Below are 21,128 nucleotides of genomic sequence, written 5' to 3' on the forward strand. Positions count from 1 at the left end.
TACTAATCCCTTTTTCATTCGCTCCCAAGAGAAAATTGAATGTGACTGCAATATGGCGGTTAACAAACTTTGTCCCCTTGGCGGGGAGAGATTTTATATTCTTTTGAAAGCAATCGAAGATTTGTTAAGTGCTTATTTTAAAACTGCAAATAAAATCAATTGTCTTTTTTAAAAATAAATTGGATTTTTGTTAAAAGGAGGCTTTTCAGACTGAAACAAAATGTACTCTCTTTTGCAGATTCCCAACTCACTCGTTTTAAATGCACTTCTGGGATTTTTATTATGTCAGTGAATCTCTAGTGAACCGTTTGTCCTTGTCACAGTCTCGGCCCTCGTCCGGTTATTGGCATTTAAAGGTCCATATGATTCAAAAGACGGGAGGTCTTGTATAGCAATTACTCAGTTGTCTTTACTGAACTTTGTTTTAACTGCTCAGCTGCTCATCATGTAATCGGCATCTGTTAAAACATTATTACAGAGTTAATCGGGAGTTTGAACTAATTTGGTCTAAGATGAAACTCAAATGCAGTGTTGGGAGTGGGGAAGTTGGGACATTCTGCTGCATTGTTGGAGGTATTCTCCTTCGGATGAGATGTTAAACTGAGGCCCCGACTGCCCCAGTTCAGGTGGATGTTAAAGATCCTATGGCACTATTCAAAAGGAGAAGGGAGTTTGGTGTCCCAGTCAACGGTCCTCAAAACATTCCCCCACTTAAAACTGAACATTCGCTTCATCACTGTTTGTGGGACATTGCTGTGTGCAAATCGGCTGCTGCGTTCATCCACAAAATACACAGTCACTACAGTTTACAGTTCATCCTATGAAGTGTTTTGAGACATCCTCCAGACATGAAAGGTACTATACCAAATGTAAGGTCTCTTATTATTACAATGTTAATAGCATTTATGCCTATAAAATGCACAGTCACTACACTTTACAGTAAGGCACTAAGAGAAGTGCTCCCAACCTAAAAGATGCTACTTCAGATGCAAAGGTTATTTATTATTTGTAATATTCCTGAGCATTTCGCTGGATTTCATCATTGTTTGAGTAACAGCTTTACAAAACGGCCAGACTTTGCTGTTTATTATGAAACAGATGGATAAATGCTGCAGTTAATCTGCTTTTGTCACTGGTTCATTAGTTGGAAACGCGGTTAATCCGTGACGAGTAAACAGTCTGAATTTGAGAGATTAACCCGAGTCAGTCAGTTGAAGAAATCGTGGAAAAACAATAACAAACCCATTTCGACCTCCAGCTTTTTTGTTGGAAAACAGATAACCCGTTGACCTCATGTTCAGTGGCGAGAGAGGGAGAAAGGTATTCATTGTTTGGTTCCGTAACACATTAACCCAGAGTTCTCATCTGTGTGAATAATTTTCTATTTTAAATGCAGCGTTTGTCAGTTGTTGGATATTTCCTTAATTAAAACTCAGGTTGGTTCAGTCGGTTGCACTAATCACTGGGTCTGAGTTGAATTCCAGGAATTGAGATCATGCACCAGTCTGGCTTAATGGGTAGATTTTTATGCGGGTGAATGCAGCAGATAATTTGCGCACATCAGTGTCCTACGAACAACAGAAGTAAATGAGCAATTTTATCTGGGCAATTGTTGAGCAGGACTCTTAGAGAAACTACAATTTTCATCCAACCGAACAAACGGACGGGACCCGGGTTGAACATTTCATCTCAAAGAGGCTTCCCCGGCATCGCATTGGAATGACAGCCTACACTGTGAACTTGCCCAACATGGGACATGAATCCACACCTTTCTGACTCAGAAGACAAACTGAATATGACGGTTCAAAGATTAAGTGAACACACTCTATATACAGCGCAAGAAAATTGGTGGAGCACTCTTTGTGATATTAATTCACTTAATTATTGTCTAATGGTATGTCCTCCCCACCCATATCAAGCTGCTAAGTGATTCCCACAGCAACACCACAAACACCCACCCCTTTACATTTCAGTGCTGTCACTAACTGCAGGAGGCCTTAGTGTAAGAACATAGTATAAGACCTGAAGGAAGCAAAGTCAAACTAATTCTCTCCTGTCACTGCAACCTGTGGAGTCTCATAGCGTAGTGGTTAACGCGCTCGACTTGCAAGTGAACTGTCCCGAATTCGATTCCTGATAGGAACCCGCTTGTCGGTTAGTTGATTAGCAGATCGCTTTATGAGATTAATCTCTCCCCCTCAAAAGAAATACATTTGGCCACTCAATCCATGACTGTTTGTGGGACACTGCTGAGTGCAATTGACTGCAGCATTTTGCCCACAAAATACACCGTCATTCTACTTAACAATATATTCGGTAAAGACGTCTCAATGACGTGATAAGGCACGGTATCAAATGCAAGGATTATTATTATTATTTTCACCTGTGTTCAATATTTGTTCTTAAATGGAATCCGCTTTGGAACCTGGAATGGTTTAGCGAGTGAAATCAAATAATACAAACCAATGGGGATGATGTTTAGCACAAAAGGAATGTTGTCCACCCTGTTTATTGGTTTCATGTTTTATGGTGTGTCCACATTGCTCTGCCCAACAAAAAAAACTCCAAGGCACGTGCTTGCGTTTATGTCCTTGAGTCACTGGATATCTTGCAAATACCTAAGGGGTCCGTCTTCCACCTCGGTATAATCTTTAACTCCTACAGTGCATTTGGTCTACCTCTCTGACCTCCTCTCTCCTCAAAAGAGCACCCGTTGCCTTCGTTCCTCCGGGTCTGGCCTCCTCCTCGTCCCCCGAGTCCTTCGCTCCACCCTCGGCGGCCGTGCCTTCAGCCACTATGCCCCGAGGCTCTGGAACTGCCTTCCTCACTCCCTTCGTCTCGCTCCCACCCTCCCCATTTTCAGGTCTCTGCTGAAGACCTTTCTTTTCAACCGCACCTTTGGTCACCTTCCCCCCCTTCCCCCCGGCTCGGTCCTGGAATCCGTTACTGGAAAGCTCTCTGAGACGCCGTCCGGCGTGGAGGGGGCTATATAAATCCAAGTTGTTGTTGATCTCCAGCGATTAATGTAAAACTGTAACACTGATGGCTGTAAACCAACTTCGGTGGAGTTTAATTCATTTAAATGCAAGTTCAGTAATTCCCAAATCAGGACCTGATAGATTTAACCAGTTAGAAATCAGCTTAAGCTTTAATGTATTATCAGTTAGTGTGATTCTTGAGACATCGTGTATAAAAAAAGGAGGGTTTTAAGCCTGTTTTCTTACACTGCTCCAGTTGCTGGGAGGGGAGGCAAGGAGTTAATGTAAATCAACGTAAATATGTATGGAATGGATTTGCGTGGATGGAGTACATCATTCTACTTCAAGAGATAATATAATCCTTCCATTTGATACAGCGCGTTACCATGTCATTGAGACGTCTTGGAGCGCATTACTGGGTTTACTGTAAAGTGTATTTTGTAGGTGACCCTTCACAATTGGGCAACTGCTACAATAATTGTGTAAGATTAACAGCATATCAGAACAAAACTGCAAGGTCAGGTTTAACATTCCAGAGGTAGTTATGTTTCTAGCCAGAAGGGCAGGGCTTAGGTGAATTGGATTTCAAGGAATGCCTTAAAACCAGAAAAGAAGACATTGAGGTTTTAGTTGAGATCCATAAATCTTTCACTTCTGCAACTGGAAAAGTGTATCACCTGCAAATAAAATAATGTGCTTCTGTGACAAGGTAATGAAGGAAAGTACTGTTAATGTCATAATGACTGATCTTTTAAGATCAGTAATGTCGTGCATTACATGATTGATTTGGGTTGTGGGCCACAGAGCTCACAAGAAGGTAATGTATATTGTAGCCTTTCCCCAGTTTAAAAAGAAAACTAATGGATGTGTTGTCAGTGATTTCAGAAGATTTAATGTTATCTTCATGGTCGGGCCACGCTTTAAACGTATTTGAGTTTGATAGTAGTTGACCTGTTTTTGTGCTCTATAGCAACTCCCAAATAACCATTATTCTCTTATGTGACTGGTATTTTGCCGAGGGGCCAGGCTGATCGTCAGTGTAAAACCATAGCCACTGTGAGAATTCACACACAGTACAGAGTGCTGTGGCCCAGTTAGAAAACAATGCAGCCTATAGTATCACAGCTCGAAGTAGATGAGTGGAATGATGAAGGAGTTGACAGCTTAAGCTTTCCAATTGGAATGGCTGTGTTTGCTGGAGCATCACTGGCGAAGGGTAACACAAGCACATTAACTCCCTCCCCAGCTCTCCAAACCACATCAGCCTCTGTTCTAAACATTGAGCTAAAGCAATCATTCCACCAGGTCCTAGAGAAACATCCTTTTTTTTAAAAACTGAACCACAGCTTTGCGCGATCGATTACGGTTTCCTTTAATAGCACTTTATTTTATTATTTTAATCAAATAAAACAAAGCATTAAATAGATATTTATATATGCACTTTGAGACGTCTGAAAGACATGATAAAGCACTATAACAAATGCAAGGATTACTTTAAAATTTGCAGGTTAATTCACTTTTGAAAGGCTGAGCCTTCAATCACTACACCATAACCTTTGGATCTCCCTGCTTCTACCTCTCAGCCTCGCCCTTTCTATCAGTCTTTAAATCCCACATAAAATCTATCTTTTCGACCACACCTATGCTCACCTCTCCCTTCCACTTGCAACTTGGCTCCCATCCAAGCTGCCAATCAGCCTCTCTGCCCCCACACTCTGGAACTCCGTCCCACAGTCCCTTCGCCTCGCTTCCTCCCTCGCCTCCTTCAAAGCCGGTCTCAAGACCCTTCTCTTTGATCGTGGCTTTGGTCGCGCTCTCTGCCTTCCTTCACCCCTACACCATCCTCCACCATGCTCGGGCCCCGAGACCTGACTGTTTAGCGCTTTGGGACGTCCTCCCAATGTGAAAGATGCTCTATAAATGTCGTTTTGTTGTTGTTGAAGTGCTCTGAGACATCATCCAATGTGAACAGTGCTGTTTAAATGCAAGTTGCCGATGAATACACAGAGGCAAGACACAAGCAATTTTCAATCTTTTACACATATTTTACAATGTAAAACATCTCATTTCTGACAAAGTCAGACTGCTCTGTATTAGAAGGTGCTGCAAGAAACAATAATTAATATATACATTAAGTTATTACAATTTTTTTTACAGCGATACAAGGATAATAGCATCCTCAAAGTAATTACAAGAAATCTGATGAATGCAAAGCTAAAATTCATTATAACCATTATGATCTGATCTCAGACTCAATGTTTAGCCTTCAAATCACTCTCGATTTTTATATAGATTTAAAATCCAAACTCTCAACTTCAGGGGTGGTAATTTATCTCCTTTCAACCAACGCAATGCAATCTTTCCAATAACATGTTTAGGCAGGAAGGGAGTTGTAATCAAATCCATTGCAAGTCTGGAGGGAGGGAGCATTGAAGAAATTGCACCCATCCTCCCTTGAGACCCTGGATGAAAATGTGTTGATATATCTGCTATAACCATATTGGCTCAAAGAGCCAAGTCGCTGGAGGGTAGAATGTGAGTGAGCAAGAAAGGAATAAATCTTCTAAATCTGAGTTAAAAAAACTCTGGTAATGAAGCTCCAGTTGGTGGTGGGAGAGGATGGGTTGAAAGAATGTAAGCGTGTGTGTACATGTGTTGCTCTCTCTCCTCTGCAGTTATCAATTATAACATCACCAATGTGTGAAACATTCATTTCAAATCGACTAATTAGAAAAGGGAGTTTCTCTGTCTCAGTGTCCTGGCCAACATTCCCCCGGATAAAGTTGGTCACTCACTTCATGGCTGTTCATGGGACACTGCTGTGTACAATTGACTGCTGTGTTTCACCCACAAAATATACAGTCAACTCACTTTACAGTTTATTGCGTGATGAAGTGCTTTGAGACATCTCAATGATGTAATGTTATATCAAATGAAAGAATTATTATTATTTTTGTGTACAACTTGGCTGCTGTGCTCCTACAAAGATGCACAGTCACTACACTTTACAGCACCTCCCGTGAAGCGCTTTGAGACATCCACCCAGCAAGAAAGGTGCTATATAATATGTGAGGATGATTATTATTATGTCAGGGGAGCCCTCTGATCGGTATCAGTGACTGGGTTAGTTAATTTTTTCCCCTGACTGTACTGTGTTCTCAGCAGCAGGTCTGCCAGTTAGGAATTCAACTTGGTCTATAGGAAAATAGAAATAGATCTAATCATTCAAGATCTCTGTAGTTTAAAATATGCTGTTGTTCAGCACTGGGTTTCTAGGGCTCATTCGCATCGATTGATATTTTACCATTAAATGGGATAGTCTGTCGTTAACATGCAATAATATAGGTAATGGTCAATGAAGGAAAAGATCTTAAATTATGAAGTAAGATTGTTCGATTGCGGTTGCTAAGTTGAATGCAGGATCTTTGAATCATAGAAATTTACAGCGTAGAAGGATGCCATTCGGCCCATGTAATACATACTCTCAAGCTCACTGCCCTGTCCCCATATCCTACCCTTTAAGCTTCTCACTTGCATGTACCTGTCTACTTCCCTCTTGAAACCCACAATGGACTGACGCTACCACATTCCCTGGCAGGGCATTCCACGTCCCAACAACTCTCTGCGTCAGTGCTAATAAAGGAAAATATTATCCAACAAGTGGTCTTAGAAGCAGAATTGAAAGAGCTTTGCCTGGATAATGGTGTGTGTTGAGAGCGGAGGACCAGCAAGAAAATTAGAAACCCGAACAATCATAAATAAATATCTTTGAGCAAAAAGTGCAAGAGTTAACAAGAAGGAATTTTTGAAAAGATAAAATCCTAATGCAGTAATTGTCACGATGAACATAAAGTGAGAGAGAATCGGTCATTGTATTTGTGTGGGTGGGGGGAGAATCATAGAATTATGCAGCACAGAAGGAGGCCATTCGGGTCATTGAAGGGTACCGGCTCTTTGAAAAGAGCTAACCAAATCAATCCCACTCCCCCCGCGCTCTCCCCATAGCCCTGCAAACTTGTCCCCCCCCAAATAATTATCTACTTCTCTCTTAAAAGTTGTTATCGAATCGGCAAGAGGAAAAACAAGCAGAGACACACGTACAGATCGCATCACGTGGGGGAATCTCAATGAGGTTTTGTGGCGCCATAAAAGCAGACTTGCTTGTCATTGCGATTCACATCTATCCACAGGAGTGATTTTCATTTAAAAATGTTTTAAGCGAAAACAACTCTGGACTCCAAAGCATCAAGTTCCATTAGAAACCCCAATTCATTGCACCTCCTTCAGGTGCAATCGATACCTGAATATATTTGTTAATATCTGCTGGTAAAACAGGTTTGGCATTACTATTTTATTTTAAGCTCGGAAAATCTCATGACCTGCAATCTCAATATCAGGATGGTCCAACCTTTTGCTACTGAGGGCCGGATGCCTTATTTAAGATATGTCCGCGGGCCACATAAACAATATTTTTGTGTTTCCCTTCCAGAAACATGTAGCTTGTGGACATGGAGTCCTGTAAGCTCAGTGGTTAGAGCACTCGCCTCACAAGCAAGAGATCTGGGTTCGATTCCCGGCAGGTCGAAACCTTGGGCAAGTTCACACGCCTGATAATAATTCTTCACGAAAAAAAANTGATAATTTGGTCTCTTCAATCCACGACTGTTTGTGGGACGCTGCTGTGTTTCACCCACAAATATACAGTCAATTCACATTACAGTCTATTCTATATCATAACATTTAAGGTTTATGGAGGGAGCGGGTGGGCCAGATGAGATAGAGGGGGGGAGGGAAATAAACCGGCCCGCGGGCCACATCCAGTTGGACCACCTTGTTCTACATTATAACAGATTCTAGTGGTTTATTTTTCTTTGAAACAAAATGAAAGGGAATCAGGACTCAAGGCTGTTCTGGAGACATTCTAGTTGATCCTCAGTGAGTTTGAGGTGCTCATCCAGATCTCTTTGCTCGATTAGTAAGATTTTTGTCGTCTGAATAAATTGCTGAGAGTCTTGGAGCTGGGTCTCAGTGAGGTAGTTGGACAGGATATTGAAGGTCATTCGCTCCCTGTGATCTTGATGCTCCTTCAGTCCCCTGGCATCTTCATGTTGACCAGACAGCGTGTGGTGCCTTTCATTCAGCGATTTCTATACAAAAAATGAACACACAACTTACACTCAATTGCATTGCAATAAAATATACACATCAAGTTCAACCCAGTATTTCACCCACAAAAATTACAGTCAATTCACTTTACAGTATATTCCGTGAAGCACTTTGAGATGTCTCAATAACCTGATAAGGCGCTATATCAATTCAAGGATTACTATTTTTCTGTAGAGGCTGAAATGCTTTTCCTTCTCTTTAAAAAGAAAACTCTGGCTAACTGCAGGTAGTCAACCGATGAAATCACTGTGTGATGTCAACACAGCTCCACGTCAACACTTTGAATCAGTGTGAAGTGACACTCCAGTGCAGTGCTGAGGGTGTGCTACATTGTTCGAAGCACCGTCCTTCGAATGAACATTACACCGAGGTCCCAGCTTCTTGTTCAGGTGGACTTAAAGATACCATGTTGTGAGTTGAAAAGAGAAGAGGGTTTCTCCTGGTGTCCTGACCCTCAGTCCCCCAGATAAAAATTGGTTATTCACATCATGGCTGCTGGTCGGACATTGTTTTGTGTAAACTGGTTGCTGCGATGCCTACAAATACACTTTATTAATACACTTGACAGTAAAATCCTGCAAAGCACTTCAAGACGTTTGGACGATTTGATAAGGCACTATAGTAAATGCAAGCAATATTGTTCTAATATAGTTACAAACCTTCTCCTCTGAATCAGTGGCCTCGTTGACTTTATTCAGAGCATTCTCCACTCGTGCCAACCGGCTCGACAGGCTCAAGAGCAGGTTCAGTACTTTGTCCAGATCTTTAATGAAGGTCTTGTATTTCTGCACCTCATGAGGTTTGCAGGTACCTTCGACCCAGGCCTCAATATTTTCACCGAGCAGATCGTTGGCTCTGATGTCCGCAGTTAACGCTACCTTCCTTTCCTGAAGCTTCTGAAGTTTACAATTAATTGCGTCAATTAACTCTCGCTGTGAAAGAAAGGAAAATATGTATCAGCTCCTCAACATTGAATTGCAAATCAGTATCTGGACATCCTTTCAAAATGACATTATATTAATTATAACATTATTATACAGTCAGACTTGTGTAAGCAGGATGTACACTTTCTCCCTCCAGGGAGAGTGCGCATTCATAACATAACATGTAGGAGCAGGAGTAGGCCATTCGGCCCTTCGAGCCTGCCCCGCCATTCAATCATGGCTGATCTTCTAATCCAACTCCAGCTAATAACCTGACCCTGCCTTATCCCCATATCCCTTAATACCTTTTGCAATAAGAAATCTATCTCAGTCTTGAATATGTTCAAGGACTGAGCGTCAACAGCCTTTTGGGGTAGTAAGTTCCATACATTCACCGCCCTTTGAGTGAAAAAGTTCTTCCTCAACTCAGTGCGAAAGGGCTGCCTCTGATTTTAAGGTTGTGACCCCTGGGTTTAGTTTCTCCAACCGGGGAAACAATCTCCCACTATCTACTCTATCATGGCCTTTGATGATCTTATAGGTTTCTAATTCTTCTATATTCTAGAGAATATAGGCCCAAATTGATCAGCCTATCCTCATAACTCATCCCCTTCATCCCTGGTACTAACCGAGTAAATCTACACTGCACCCCCTCCAAGGCAAGTACGTCCTTCCTTAAATAAGGAGACCAAAACTGCACACAGTATTCCAGGTGTGGTCTCACCAGGGCCCTATACAGTTAGAGCAAGACTTGCCTACTCTTATACTCTAATCCTTTCATAACGAATGCTAACATACCGTTCACCTTCCTAATTGCTGCTGCACCTGCAGACTAACTTTCTGTGATTGGTGTACAAGGACACCCAAGTCCCTCTGGACGCTAACACATTCCAATCTCTCCCCTTCTAAAAAAATAACCCGCTCTACTGTTTTTGCTCCCTCGGTGGATGACTTCGCACTTCCCTACATTATACTTCATCTGCCACCTACCTGCCCAATCACCTCACCTATCTATGTCGCACAGCAATTTTTTAATGTCATCCTCTGTGTTGACACTTCCTCCTGGTTTTCTGTCATCCGCGAATTTAGATATATTAACTTTGATGTCCATTCCAACAAACTATCTCTGGGATTTCCATGTGTAGGTGGGATGTCTGGAATTCTCAGTTTGGTTTGGAGACTCTTAAGTACGGTGATGGGTTTCCGCAGGTGCCACCTGGCCGACCAAAACAAAAACCTTTAAGGACTTACCTTCTTCTCTGCTATATCGCTTGGACGACCCATTTTATCCTCAACACTTTTCCGCATCTGATTATTTGTCCCTGCTGTTGGCGATGATAATTGAGTGTCTCGTTTGTCTCTGACGGGAAGAAACGAACAGGAAGGAGCAGCTTTAATTAATGCTCCAGTAGGCAGCATTAACACTAGTGAACCAAACTGGGTGAATTCAGATAATGCGATCTTATAGCAAGCAATCAAACATTTCAAATACATCTGCAGATGGTGCTATGGTCAACATGCTCGCCTTTCACCTCTTCCAGTGCCTTGGAAAGTCCTCCTGACGCGAAAGGCGCTATACAAATGTAATTTTGTTGCTGTTATTGTTTTAACCTGGGTTGACCTTGAGCTTAGACTGATGGAAAGTCTCCTATCTGGTGAAGGGCTTGGAGTCATTTCATTTCAATTCCTAGAGGCACGAGTCCACAGTATGAAATAATGTGACACAAACTGCCACCAAGCTTCGCATTGCACTAAGAGGCATTGTAAACCTGGAATGGGCACATTTCAGAGCACTTTTCTAGCCAATGATCCATAGGGTAACTTTGACATGTCTGCTTGCACTTCATTCAGCCTTGTTCACTGGAACAGGAGAGCACAAACTGGAGCTGCTGGTATGAAAAAATAAAAAATAATTTGGTCCCTCAATCTACGGCTGTTTGTAGGACACTGCTGTGTGCAATTGGTTGCTGTGTTTCGCCCACAAAATATACAGTCAATTTATTTTACAGTATGTTCTGTGAAGCGCTTTGAGACGTCTCGAAGATGTGATAAGACACTGTATCAAGTGCAAGGATTATTATTGTTGTCAACTCAGCATCACTCGCTGAGCTTGGACAATCTCAATGCTCCTGATTGTTATGCCAACGCATGCTTTCAAGGGATAGTTCATTATCATTTAGGAGCGAGCTCAGTCAGACTGCCTACCTGTTCTCCTGGGTCGCCATTTCCTTTCTCTCCACGTTCATTTTCTTTCTCATCTGACAAGCATCAAGCACCCAGGTGTCTGTTCGAAACAACCCTTCCACAAGATCCATTGTAGTTCTCTTGGTAGAGCTGGGATCCAGCACGTCAGCCAGAGACTGGTCCTGATCCAGAACTTCCTTCATAAGGCTCTCTATTAGCAGGTCCTCAGGTGTCTTCACCCTCAGTGACAGAGACACCTCATCTTGGCCCTCTGCATGTGGCTCAGAGTTTGCTTTGGTCTCACCTTCCTGGTGTCCTACTGCTGTGACGCTCTGACTCTCACCAGATCTCGTTTGCTCCACAGAGATTAGTGCAATTTCTTCAAGATTTGTGACTGGACACTTCAGTTTAGCCACTGTCTCTGTCGTTGTTTGCTCCTCTTCACGATTGTCTTTGAGACACGTCAGATTATAGTCATTTCTCGTTGGTGAAATATTTCCACTGAAAGAGAAAAATGGATGTATCTATCAGCTACTGTTGATGTAAATACTCAGAAAGGTGCCATATAAATGCTCATTTTCTCCCTCCTCCTCTTATTGTTAAAATCCTACATCTGATTACTTACAGTAGAGCAGACTGAACCTCAATATACTGCACTGCCCTCCCTCTCCAGTACCTCGACTAGTTGGGGTGAAGTTTGTGAGTTTTTTTATTATTATATTTAAGTAGTCCTTGTGTAAAATCATGGGCAGGTTGAGACCACTAGGTGGCAATACAACCCTCACATTCAGGCAGATTTTCATCACGAAATTCACTTTTTTTTACTCAAAACATAATAAGAAATTGGTTCACTTGATCCATGACTGTTTGTGGGACACTGCTGTGCGCAATTGGCTGCTGCGTTTCGCCCACAAAATATACTTTAAATTCAATTTACAGTCTATTCCGTGAAGCGCTTTGAGACGTCTCAAAGATGTGATAAACTATAGTAAATGCAAGTATTATATTGTAACATTAGGATCAAAAATTAAATGCTGTGGTGTGTCAGAGGAAAATGATTCATAAGGAAAGGGCAGAATTTATTAAACTAAAAAGGTCCTCTTGCTTTTACCTGGTTATTTTCTCTGTGATCTTGAGTTTGTTCTCCATCGGTATTTCAGTGGGTAAGGAATCAAATGTTCTGGACACATGCAATTTGGTGAGGTTAGATCTAGGAGAAGCATTTTCAGAAGCTGGGGAAAGATTAATGTCAACTGTTTCTGATTTTGTGTAGGAATCCTCATAAAACACATGGTCTTCCTGGGATGGGGTTCTCCAGGGTGGGAATGGCATAGAGAGAAGTGGAGAGGGGGTTTTAGGAGAAGATTCTGGACTGGAATACGGGTTGTGTATCTTGGACACATTATAACATCTCTCAACCGTGTAGCCTGGCTCTGCAGATGAAACAGGGTCAAGTCCTGATCCGGGCTCATTGATGTTTTCTGCCTTTGTTTTATTCCAGTTTAGCTGAGAAGAGGGAGGTCTTGCCGGAGCTCGGGGTAAGTTTTTCCTTTGCAGCTCTGTGCTGTCCCATTTCATATGTTCTCTGTTGGGTCTCCTTTGGAATCCATAAACGCCAGTTTCTGATGCTAGCCCATTGGTTTGCCTGTTACCTTTCACCGAACGGTGGAGTTGATCAGAACTTCTGCTAAACACAATGGGACGTTCCTCTACAGGAGTCTCCAATTCATCCAAAGACTTTACTCTCTGCCTTTCATACGCCCTTTTCCTGAGCTCCCTGTCATGGTGGATGCTTTCATAGTCTATTGGATAACAAACAAATTCTGGCGTAGGATTTATTTCGGGAATATGGGACCTGAAACAAGAAATATTCCAAAGTTAATTTAAGTGAATTGAAACCACAAGCTCACAAATTAATGCAAAATTATACAAGCCTTAAATAAGAGTTTAAGCTTTCGTAGAATATGTACGTTGGCTTTACCTTTCATATCTGAAAGCCTTTTGTCTGCCTTGCCCCCAATTCCTTTAGTGAGAGCTCAGATTCCCGATCAGGATAACAACTTTAAAAAGTCCCATCGTCATAAAAAAAAGTGTACTTTTTCTTTATTGCCTGAGCCCAATTAAAAGCCATGACATGTGCTTGCTTTTGAATGAGAGAAATTCACTTTGTTGTACGTTTTTCTACTGATGCTACATTCAGTGAGAAATGTTAGACAAAAAAAAAAGACCAAGGTCTATCTAGTTTGCCTTCCACCTTCCTGGCGGTCGCATGCATATATGTCCCGAACTACCCATGTACTATATCCCACAATGTTACTTCCTAAAAGAAAACTAATTTGTGTTTGAAGGAATCAACACTTCCGGCTTTAACCGTCTCCCACAGGTTCACTATTTGCTCACTAAAATAGTGTTTCCGTAGATTCGTTCTGAATTTACTCCCCTTCAATCGCAACTTACCCTCTTTCAATCACGTTTGGGTCTATGGATCCAAACACCTGCTTAATGTGGAGAGTTGATGGGGAGGGAAGGAGGAGGACATGGCCTATATTGTGGCATAGAATCTGATTGACACAAACCTTGGCCAAGTTAGCGGAGAGGTTTGTGTTGAGATAGTGATGGAGATGCAGTGCCCCTCAGTGGCGGATGTGTGAGATTCTCTGGCACCAAATATTAAACCCGGTGAATGCAAGCAGAGTCAGGTCAGGGAGTGTGTGAAACTGTTCTTTCCAGAAGCTCCAGAGATTCCCCTTTCTGCTAGAAAATAGAGATGGACCTCCTCACTCTTTCCTCCATTCGGAGTGAAAAGTATAAATCCAGTACATTCCTGATAACTCCTCACTCCAGGAGAAAATAAAAGGGCTCAGTGAGGAGTTATCTGGAATTGGTGAGTCAGGCGTATGCATAAATGCATAAATAAACGTGGCCTGGATACTGGCAGCACGATGGCTTACGTGGTAGTGATAAAAGTAAGTCAGGGTCGAGTTATCCAAAGTTTAGTGTATTAGAAACATTCCGAGAATGAGTAAAAGCATTCAGGGTCAGGGGGTAATCCAGAAAAAAAGCTGCTGTGATACTTTGTGTCAGGATATCATGCACAAGCGATGCAGTGTCATTTCAGCGACGTTCTCCGACACTTTTCAGCGCAGTAACAAACGCCAGGCCGAGCTTGTAACTTTCCAAGGATGACATTGCCCTTTCGAAATAATTGGCCAACGCCCTTCTGCTGAGAATTGGGTGGGGTAGAATTGAGTCTGAACTCTGACTCATTGTCGTGAGGTTTATATCCTCTGGGTGGGGGGGTAAGCAAGGTCTCCTTGGAGCTGAATTGGCTCAAAGGTGACATGCCTTGGCCTGGCAATGGAATGTCGGAATCAAGCCAACCCTCCGTGGCGGTCTCAGAAGTCCGGGTCCTGAGCCAGGCAGGTCTGCAGTATTCCAGGGCACTGCTGATGACAGCGCAGCCCAGCCTGGCTCATCAGCAGGACCTGGAAGGCCAGACCAGTCACTGGGAGTCATCCCACTCAGCTCCTGTTAACCCTGCAAGCCAAAGCCCTAAAGGTGGTCTTAGCTGGACAAGCAGCAGGAATGCTTGCCAGACAGCGCTATCAATGGCTAGCTAAGGGGTTTTAGCTGGTTAGACTCCAGCAGTTACCCCAACACACACTCTCGGGTCCCCAAGCCTTGGCTCTTGCTCACCTGCGCTTAATACTTTCCAGAATTAGGTAAGCAGGATGCATCCCTCCAGGGAGCGAGTGTGCATTCCATTCCAACAATTTATCACTGGAATTTCTATGTGTAGATGGGATGCATGGAAATCTTAGCTTGGTTTGGATACTCCTAAGCACGGTGATGAGTGTCAGACAGCCGGCTGACCAAAAAATATATATATTTTTTAAAAATTGGATTTGACTATACCTTTTCTACAGTGACTAACAGGTTCTTGTCCATCCACCGTAAACAGTGCTGCTTTATTTAATAATTATTAATCAGAGGCATTGATTAGACATAAAATGATTAAACTCTTTTTCCCTTTCTAGACAAAACAAAATATATTTGCAGCTAAACACGCATTTCACAAATATATTGAGGTCCAGCGATGTTCCATAATAAACATTACAGATGGATTTTTTAAGCATTGCTATTGCTAACTATGGGCATTTTGAAAAACAGAACTCCTTCATAAGAACTTAGTGCTTTTCCACAAAACTAATTGCGAGACGAAGGAAGACCGAGGTCCATTCAGTTCACGTTCCACTGTCCTGGCAGTCACAAGCATGTGTCATGTCCCAAATTATATACTGTATTCTGAGATATTATTTCCTAACAGAAATCTAATTTGTTCTTGAAAGAATCAACACTTTGCACTTCCATCTTCCTAGGAAGCTTGTTCCATAACAAGGTGGGACTTGTCAAATCATGTAGTTTTCTGTCACTGACCTGGAAGAGACACTGTCCCAGTTACCCGTCCGACTTGACAATGAGGCTTGTGAACTTGGCCCAGTTAATAGATCCCTTTGAATGTTCTGTAACAGATAAAACAAAGAATTTCCACACACAGTTACAACAAGCAACATAGACTGAATAGCTTCTTTCTATACGGTCATTTCTATTGAGCCTATGTTGGTGCTCGTTCATAAAACTAATTGTCTTTCTTTCCCTCCAGTTTGACTTTGAGTGTCAGCCTGGCTCAGTGATAGAACTCTCTCCTCCGAGTCAGAAGGTTGTGGGTTCAAGCCCACATCAGGACTTGAACTCACATAGTCTCAGTTGACACGCCAATGCAGTTTTGGGGGTGTGATATATTGTCGAAGATGCCATCCTTCAGATGAGACATTAAACCAAGGTCTCAACTGCCTGCTTAGGTGGATGTTAAAGATTCCATGGTACCATTCGAAAAGAGAAGTGAGTTTCTTCTGGTGTCCTGGCCAATAATCCCTCAAATAAAGTTGGTCCATAGTTGTTTGTAGAACATTGCTAAATATCCTGTGAAGTACTTTGGGATGTCCTCTCGATGTGAAGAACAGTATACGAAATGCAAGGATTATTACTATACATTTGAATGTTTTTCATTACCTTAGCCTCTCTAACCACACACCAACCCTGCTCTGTTGCCTTCAACTGCAGCTTTTATGCACCACCGACCTGGAAATCTACTAGAGTCTGCCTGGAGGACTCCCATCTCTGAGTTTCTCTCTCACAATACTGGGGATAGGGGGAGGTCAATGCAATGTCCAGCCTATTGGCTAGCCTCCCCCTTGCCCTCCACATGAAATACTGTGGTTGAGATTACAGATGGAGTGGACAATTGTGATACTAGATCAAACCATTTACTTACTTGCCCCATCCTTCCCCATCTTCAGGTCAAGCCTGAAGAACTTCCTCTTTGATCGTGCCTACGGTCACCTCCCCCCACCCCAGCCCCTAAGTTCGGCGCCATGCTTTGCCACTGTCAAGCGCTCTGGGACGCTACCCTGCACGAGGGGGTGCTATATAAATGCAAGTTGTTGATATTTACAGAAAGGCCCACAGGTTGTTTCACCCAAACCACATGTACCTGTGGAAGCAGAGGAGAAGACTTGGATCTCGCACGGTCACTGAACTGAGCGAATGCTAGTTGGTCCAGAAGATCTTCAGCAGATGCACACTTGCTGGAGGTCCTGCTATCTGCCTGCGTGTGCAACTGTCGAGCAACTGGTTCCTGTTTTAAGGAATACACAGCGGACACATTACTGTAGCCTTGATGGTTCATAGAGTAATTCGGTCGTAATTCCCATAGAATCTCTGCAGACTTGTGTCTGGATATCTTCGGCTCTTCGTCAGAGCCAGGAAACGGGTTGCAATTCCAATCGGAAATGTTTCTCGGTGGAACAGGTTTCGCTCTTTGCTTCTCGGGAAATACAAGGTCTCTGCCGGCAGGTTTCTGGCCTTTCTTGCGTTCCATGTACTCGGCTAACACGTCCTGCCGAATCTGGGTCTTTCCCTCCTTGGAGAGGTTCAACGTCGAGGAAGCCTTGTCACTTTCAAACGTGTGTTTCCTCGCCCCCACAAAACTGAGGTCTCGGTGCGGATCTGGACAGTTGATGGTTTTCCCCTGTTCCCACATGAGAGAGAACTTCCTCTGACTGTTCGACACACCCAACTGGTTTATTTTCTCGGGCTCTGAATAGCACATTTTCTTCTGCATTGCGGTCAATCTTTTCCTCCCCCCGATGCGTGCGATCTGGTGCTGGGACAGCAAGGACCTGGCGTCCTGTAACTCGTACAGTGCCTGTGGTGACATGACTGTTGGATCACCGAGGCCTTGGTTTGAGCTGGACAGAGAGTACGTTCGGAGATGTGCGATGGTTGGTCTCTCCACGGACTTCTGCTTCATTCGGTTCGGCCAGCTGAATTGGAGGTCCTTGCGTTTGAAAGAGGTCTGCAGGAGGACCTTAGTCTGTGCGTCCTTGATTTTGTTTCTATAATCCTTCTTGGAACAATTGATTAACGAGCCCACGGGGTCTGGAGATTCTTCATTTGGCGCAAAGACGTGATCTTCATCGAAGAGTTGAGTGGAACTCCTTGCTCTTCGTAACTGCGACATATCGTGCTCGATCCCGCTGTGCAGGTTGGCAGCCAAGATATAGTTTCTTTCCACCTCCTTAGGTAGTCCCTTTGCTGGGTCAGAGGCCTGCCATTTATTCTTAGAATTGACCGCTATGTTCTTCGCCATTTGCTTGCTTTCGGAGGTAAGGCAGTGTAGCAATGGAGTGTTTTCCGCACTGATTGCATACTCTTTCGCTATATCTTGCCACCCAGGCCTCGGAGAGGGGTCCTCTGGGACAATGTAGGAGCTCTTTGCACTCGCATACGGATTCGATTGAGAAGCTCTGCTCTCTGTGTTATAGCCGGACGTACTATTGCTTGCTCGTCTTTCATTCAAATACTTGTTTCGCTTCGTTGCTTGGGCAGCGTCCAGCACCGAAGAAGCTGGTCTGGGGGTGTGGACATTTTCATCCGGGCCAGAGTAGAACACATGGCTGCCTGTGCAGCCTCTGCTATTAAATCCTGGTTCTCTTGTTTGGGTCTCAATGATCAAAGGCGGTGAATCCACACTCGGCAAATGAACTGACGAAAGTCTAGCAGCACCTTTGGTGCCCAAAGACCCCAGTCTATCGTTACAATTTCTATCCAGCTGGGGCTTATAATCCGTCTTGTGCTGGTGTGACATTTTCTCTGTAACATTTTCTGAGCTCTTTGCTCGAGTAAAGGTGGGTTCTTTCGGCCTGTACTCCCCGCCAGATGTCTGCACATCTGTACTAGTGACACAAAAATACGGCACTGCTTTCTGAACCCCATCATTAACACTATCAAGCGTTCGTATGGGGGGCAGCTCAAAGTCCTGTGGGCTGGGTTTCTGAAGCAATTTGTTTCCATGAGCCTGCGAAGCAATGTAGGCCTGTTTCTGTGATTCCGAACAGTTGGCGGGAACATTAGAACCACGAGGGTGAAAGGAAGTGTACGGCTTAGCTGAATCGTTCTGGAGTGCTTTGTCACTCCTCGCGGAAGTATACGCTTCTGTGCTTTCCGTCAAGTTGTGTCTTCTCGATGCCCTTCAAAACAAACAAATAAATAAGTAAATAATAGTAATTTGGTCACTCAATCCACGACGGTTTGTGGGACACTTTTGTGTCACCCCCAAAATACGCGGTCAATCCACTTTACATATAGTCCTTGAAGACGTTTCAACAACGTGATAAGGCGCTGTATTAAATGCAAGGATTATTATCATTATTATAAGATCAGGGGTTGAAGAGTACCTCATCCACAGAGGCTGCCAATAGCTTTGCCATCTCTCAGACGGTCTGTTGGATTTCTTTACAGGTTGCTGATCACATTTAAACGTCTTTGTCCCTGTTGGCTGCCTCTCGACCACATTGGGTCCGTACTGCTCCTCAATGTTGGTGCAGTTGATGAGGCATTCATGTTGCCTTGTAGCTAGGAAGCTATCACGACGGGTTGGAAGTGGAGGTGGTTCTGATCGACGATAAGGGCTATCATGTTGAACACTACTGTAGTTCTTCATTGACTGGCACACAGCTCTCTCTTCAGTGCCCATGGCATCAGCATCACAGCCTATCCGTGTAGCCTTTACCCCAGGCTGTTTCAGTGCTTCCGACCCCTGGTAGAACACTTTCTCTGAAGGGCCAGCACTCTCATGCACGTGAGCTGAAGACAGGTATTCTGGAGCATTGGAAGAGTTGGAGAATGAGCTGTAACCAGAGTCCCCTTTACCACGACAGTGACTGAACGGATCCTTCAAACCGGTGAACCTGATCGGAGAGAGACGACTTGCGGAGGAAGCAGTTGGCGTTTGATGCGAGCTGTCCATGCTTCATTTTGGGCTCCGTCAGCTGATCATCTTTCAAGGTTTCAAGTGCTAACAGCTTGTCCAGGGCAAGGCAGTTCCTGAAAGTGAATGGTAATAATAATATTACGATTTACAGTTCAAAGCATTTTATGATAAAATATAATAATCATTGCATTTCATATAGCACCTTATCACAGCCTTGAGACATCTCAAAGATCTTCACAGTATACACTGACAGAGTTAACCCACTTTCCTCTCTCCATAGATGCTGCCTGACCAACTGATTGTTCTCAGCGACTTCTCTGCTTTTAATGCTGCAAATTGAATTGACTGTATATTATGAGCGAAACACGACAGCCAATTGCCCACAGCAGTGTTCCACAAACAGTCGTGTATTGAGTGACCAAAGTATTGATTTATTGAAGGGATTATCACTGATGAAAGCAATCCACCAAATGATTAACAGCCGGGTTCCTACTTGCAGCTAGCTAAACAGAGACCGGTGGAGTAAGGAAACTTGCCTGAGGTTTCACCCTAACTGGAAATCAAACCCAGGTTCTTTCACTTGCAAGCCACAATGCTCTAACCACAATGCCACGGGACATTACTCATGTTGCCACTGGTGACTTTCTCTGGCAAGCAATTCTACAAAGACCCCAAAGAGCTTTAATACCTTTTACAATGCAATATCACACTGAGTGCCAACACGCTGTGTTAATGTGCTGTAGATCCCCAAGTCCACACCCAGGATTCCCACAGCAAGTTGCAGTGCTCAGCCACACTCCTGGGGGAGTAGACTGGATGCTGTTGGCATTGGAGAGAGAGATTGAGAGATGTGTACAAAGAAACCCTGACTTGGACCCTAAACCTGCTCACGGGTGTTGAAGGAGGCAAGGGAAGGCGCAAGGTGGAGGTGCTCCAGGATGGAGGGAGAAGTTAAAACGGGGAGGAAGAAATAATAACTCTAAATTACATGAAATTTATTTAAAGAATAGCTAATGGTGTTTTGAAACGTCCAAGTCTGCCTTACTCTTGACTTGCATTATAATAATAATAATCCTTGCATTTGATACAGCACCTTATCAGGTCTTCGAGACGTCTCAAAGAGCTTCACAGGATATGCTGTAAAGTGTTGCGACTGTGTTTTGTGGGCGAAATGCGGCAGCCAACTACTCCATCAATACAATTCAATCGCTGAGCTTTCTCTTCAGACAAGTCACTCAATGGAAGGAAAGAATTCAGGGGATTTGGTGTGGTCATGCACCTTCTTTCTTTTGTGCTCAATTGAAATCTATTGGTGAAGGGTGGTGACTGGGACCAGTACTTATGGTTAGCTGGCACCTAAATATTTGTAAATGGATTACATCCTTACCTGGTACACTGACTTGGTTTAAGGAGTGTCATGTGAGACTGGCATCATTCCTAGACTTTTATACCATGTTGCAAATGATCAGAGGAGTGGTTCGACCTGGGAACAATAAAGCACGTAAATGATTTACAGCTTCTGTGCGGATATTAGAATTATTT

At 43.4% G+C, this 21,128-nt stretch overlaps 1 protein-coding gene across 1 annotated transcript; it reads right to left on the reverse strand.

The window, feature by feature from the left end:
* Nucleotides 1-7,802: 7,802 nt before the first annotated feature.
* LOC103177393 (protein Shroom3) lies at nucleotides 7,803-19,635 on the reverse strand. Its single transcript, XM_007891523.2, has 8 exons — nucleotides 19,051-19,635; nucleotides 16,806-18,843; nucleotides 15,689-15,774; nucleotides 12,363-13,106; nucleotides 11,273-11,752; nucleotides 10,319-10,427; nucleotides 8,804-9,076; nucleotides 7,803-8,125 (listed from the first exon to the last, which is right to left on the reverse strand). Exons 1-8 carry the CDS (start codon nucleotides 19,620-19,622, stop codon nucleotides 7,871-7,873), a joined length of 4,557 nt encoding a protein of 1,518 aa, XP_007889714.2. The 5' UTR covers nucleotides 19,623-19,635; the 3' UTR covers nucleotides 7,803-7,870.
* Between the last annotated feature and the right edge of the window lie 1,493 nt (nucleotides 19,636-21,128).

The sequence above is a fragment of the Callorhinchus milii genome, unplaced genomic scaffold (genome assembly GCF_018977255.1).
Source record: "Callorhinchus milii isolate IMCB2004 unplaced genomic scaffold, IMCB_Cmil_1.0 Scaffold13, whole genome shotgun sequence".
Lineage (NCBI taxonomy): Eukaryota > Metazoa > Chordata > Chondrichthyes > Chimaeriformes > Callorhinchidae > Callorhinchus > Callorhinchus milii.

Coding starts and splice junctions, on each gene's coding strand:
- LOC103177393 (XM_007891523.2), bottom strand. CDS start 19,622: ATGGACAGCTCGCATCAAACGCCAACTGCTTCCTCCGCAAGTCGTCTC. Junction 11,753..12,362: donor ATCACAGAGAAAATAACCAG/GTAAAAGCAAGA, acceptor TTTCTCTTTCAG/TGGAAATATTTCACCAACGA. Junction 9,077..10,318: donor GCGATATAGCAGAGAAGAAG/GTAAGTCCTTAA, acceptor TTTCTTTCACAG/CGAGAGTTAATTGACGCAAT.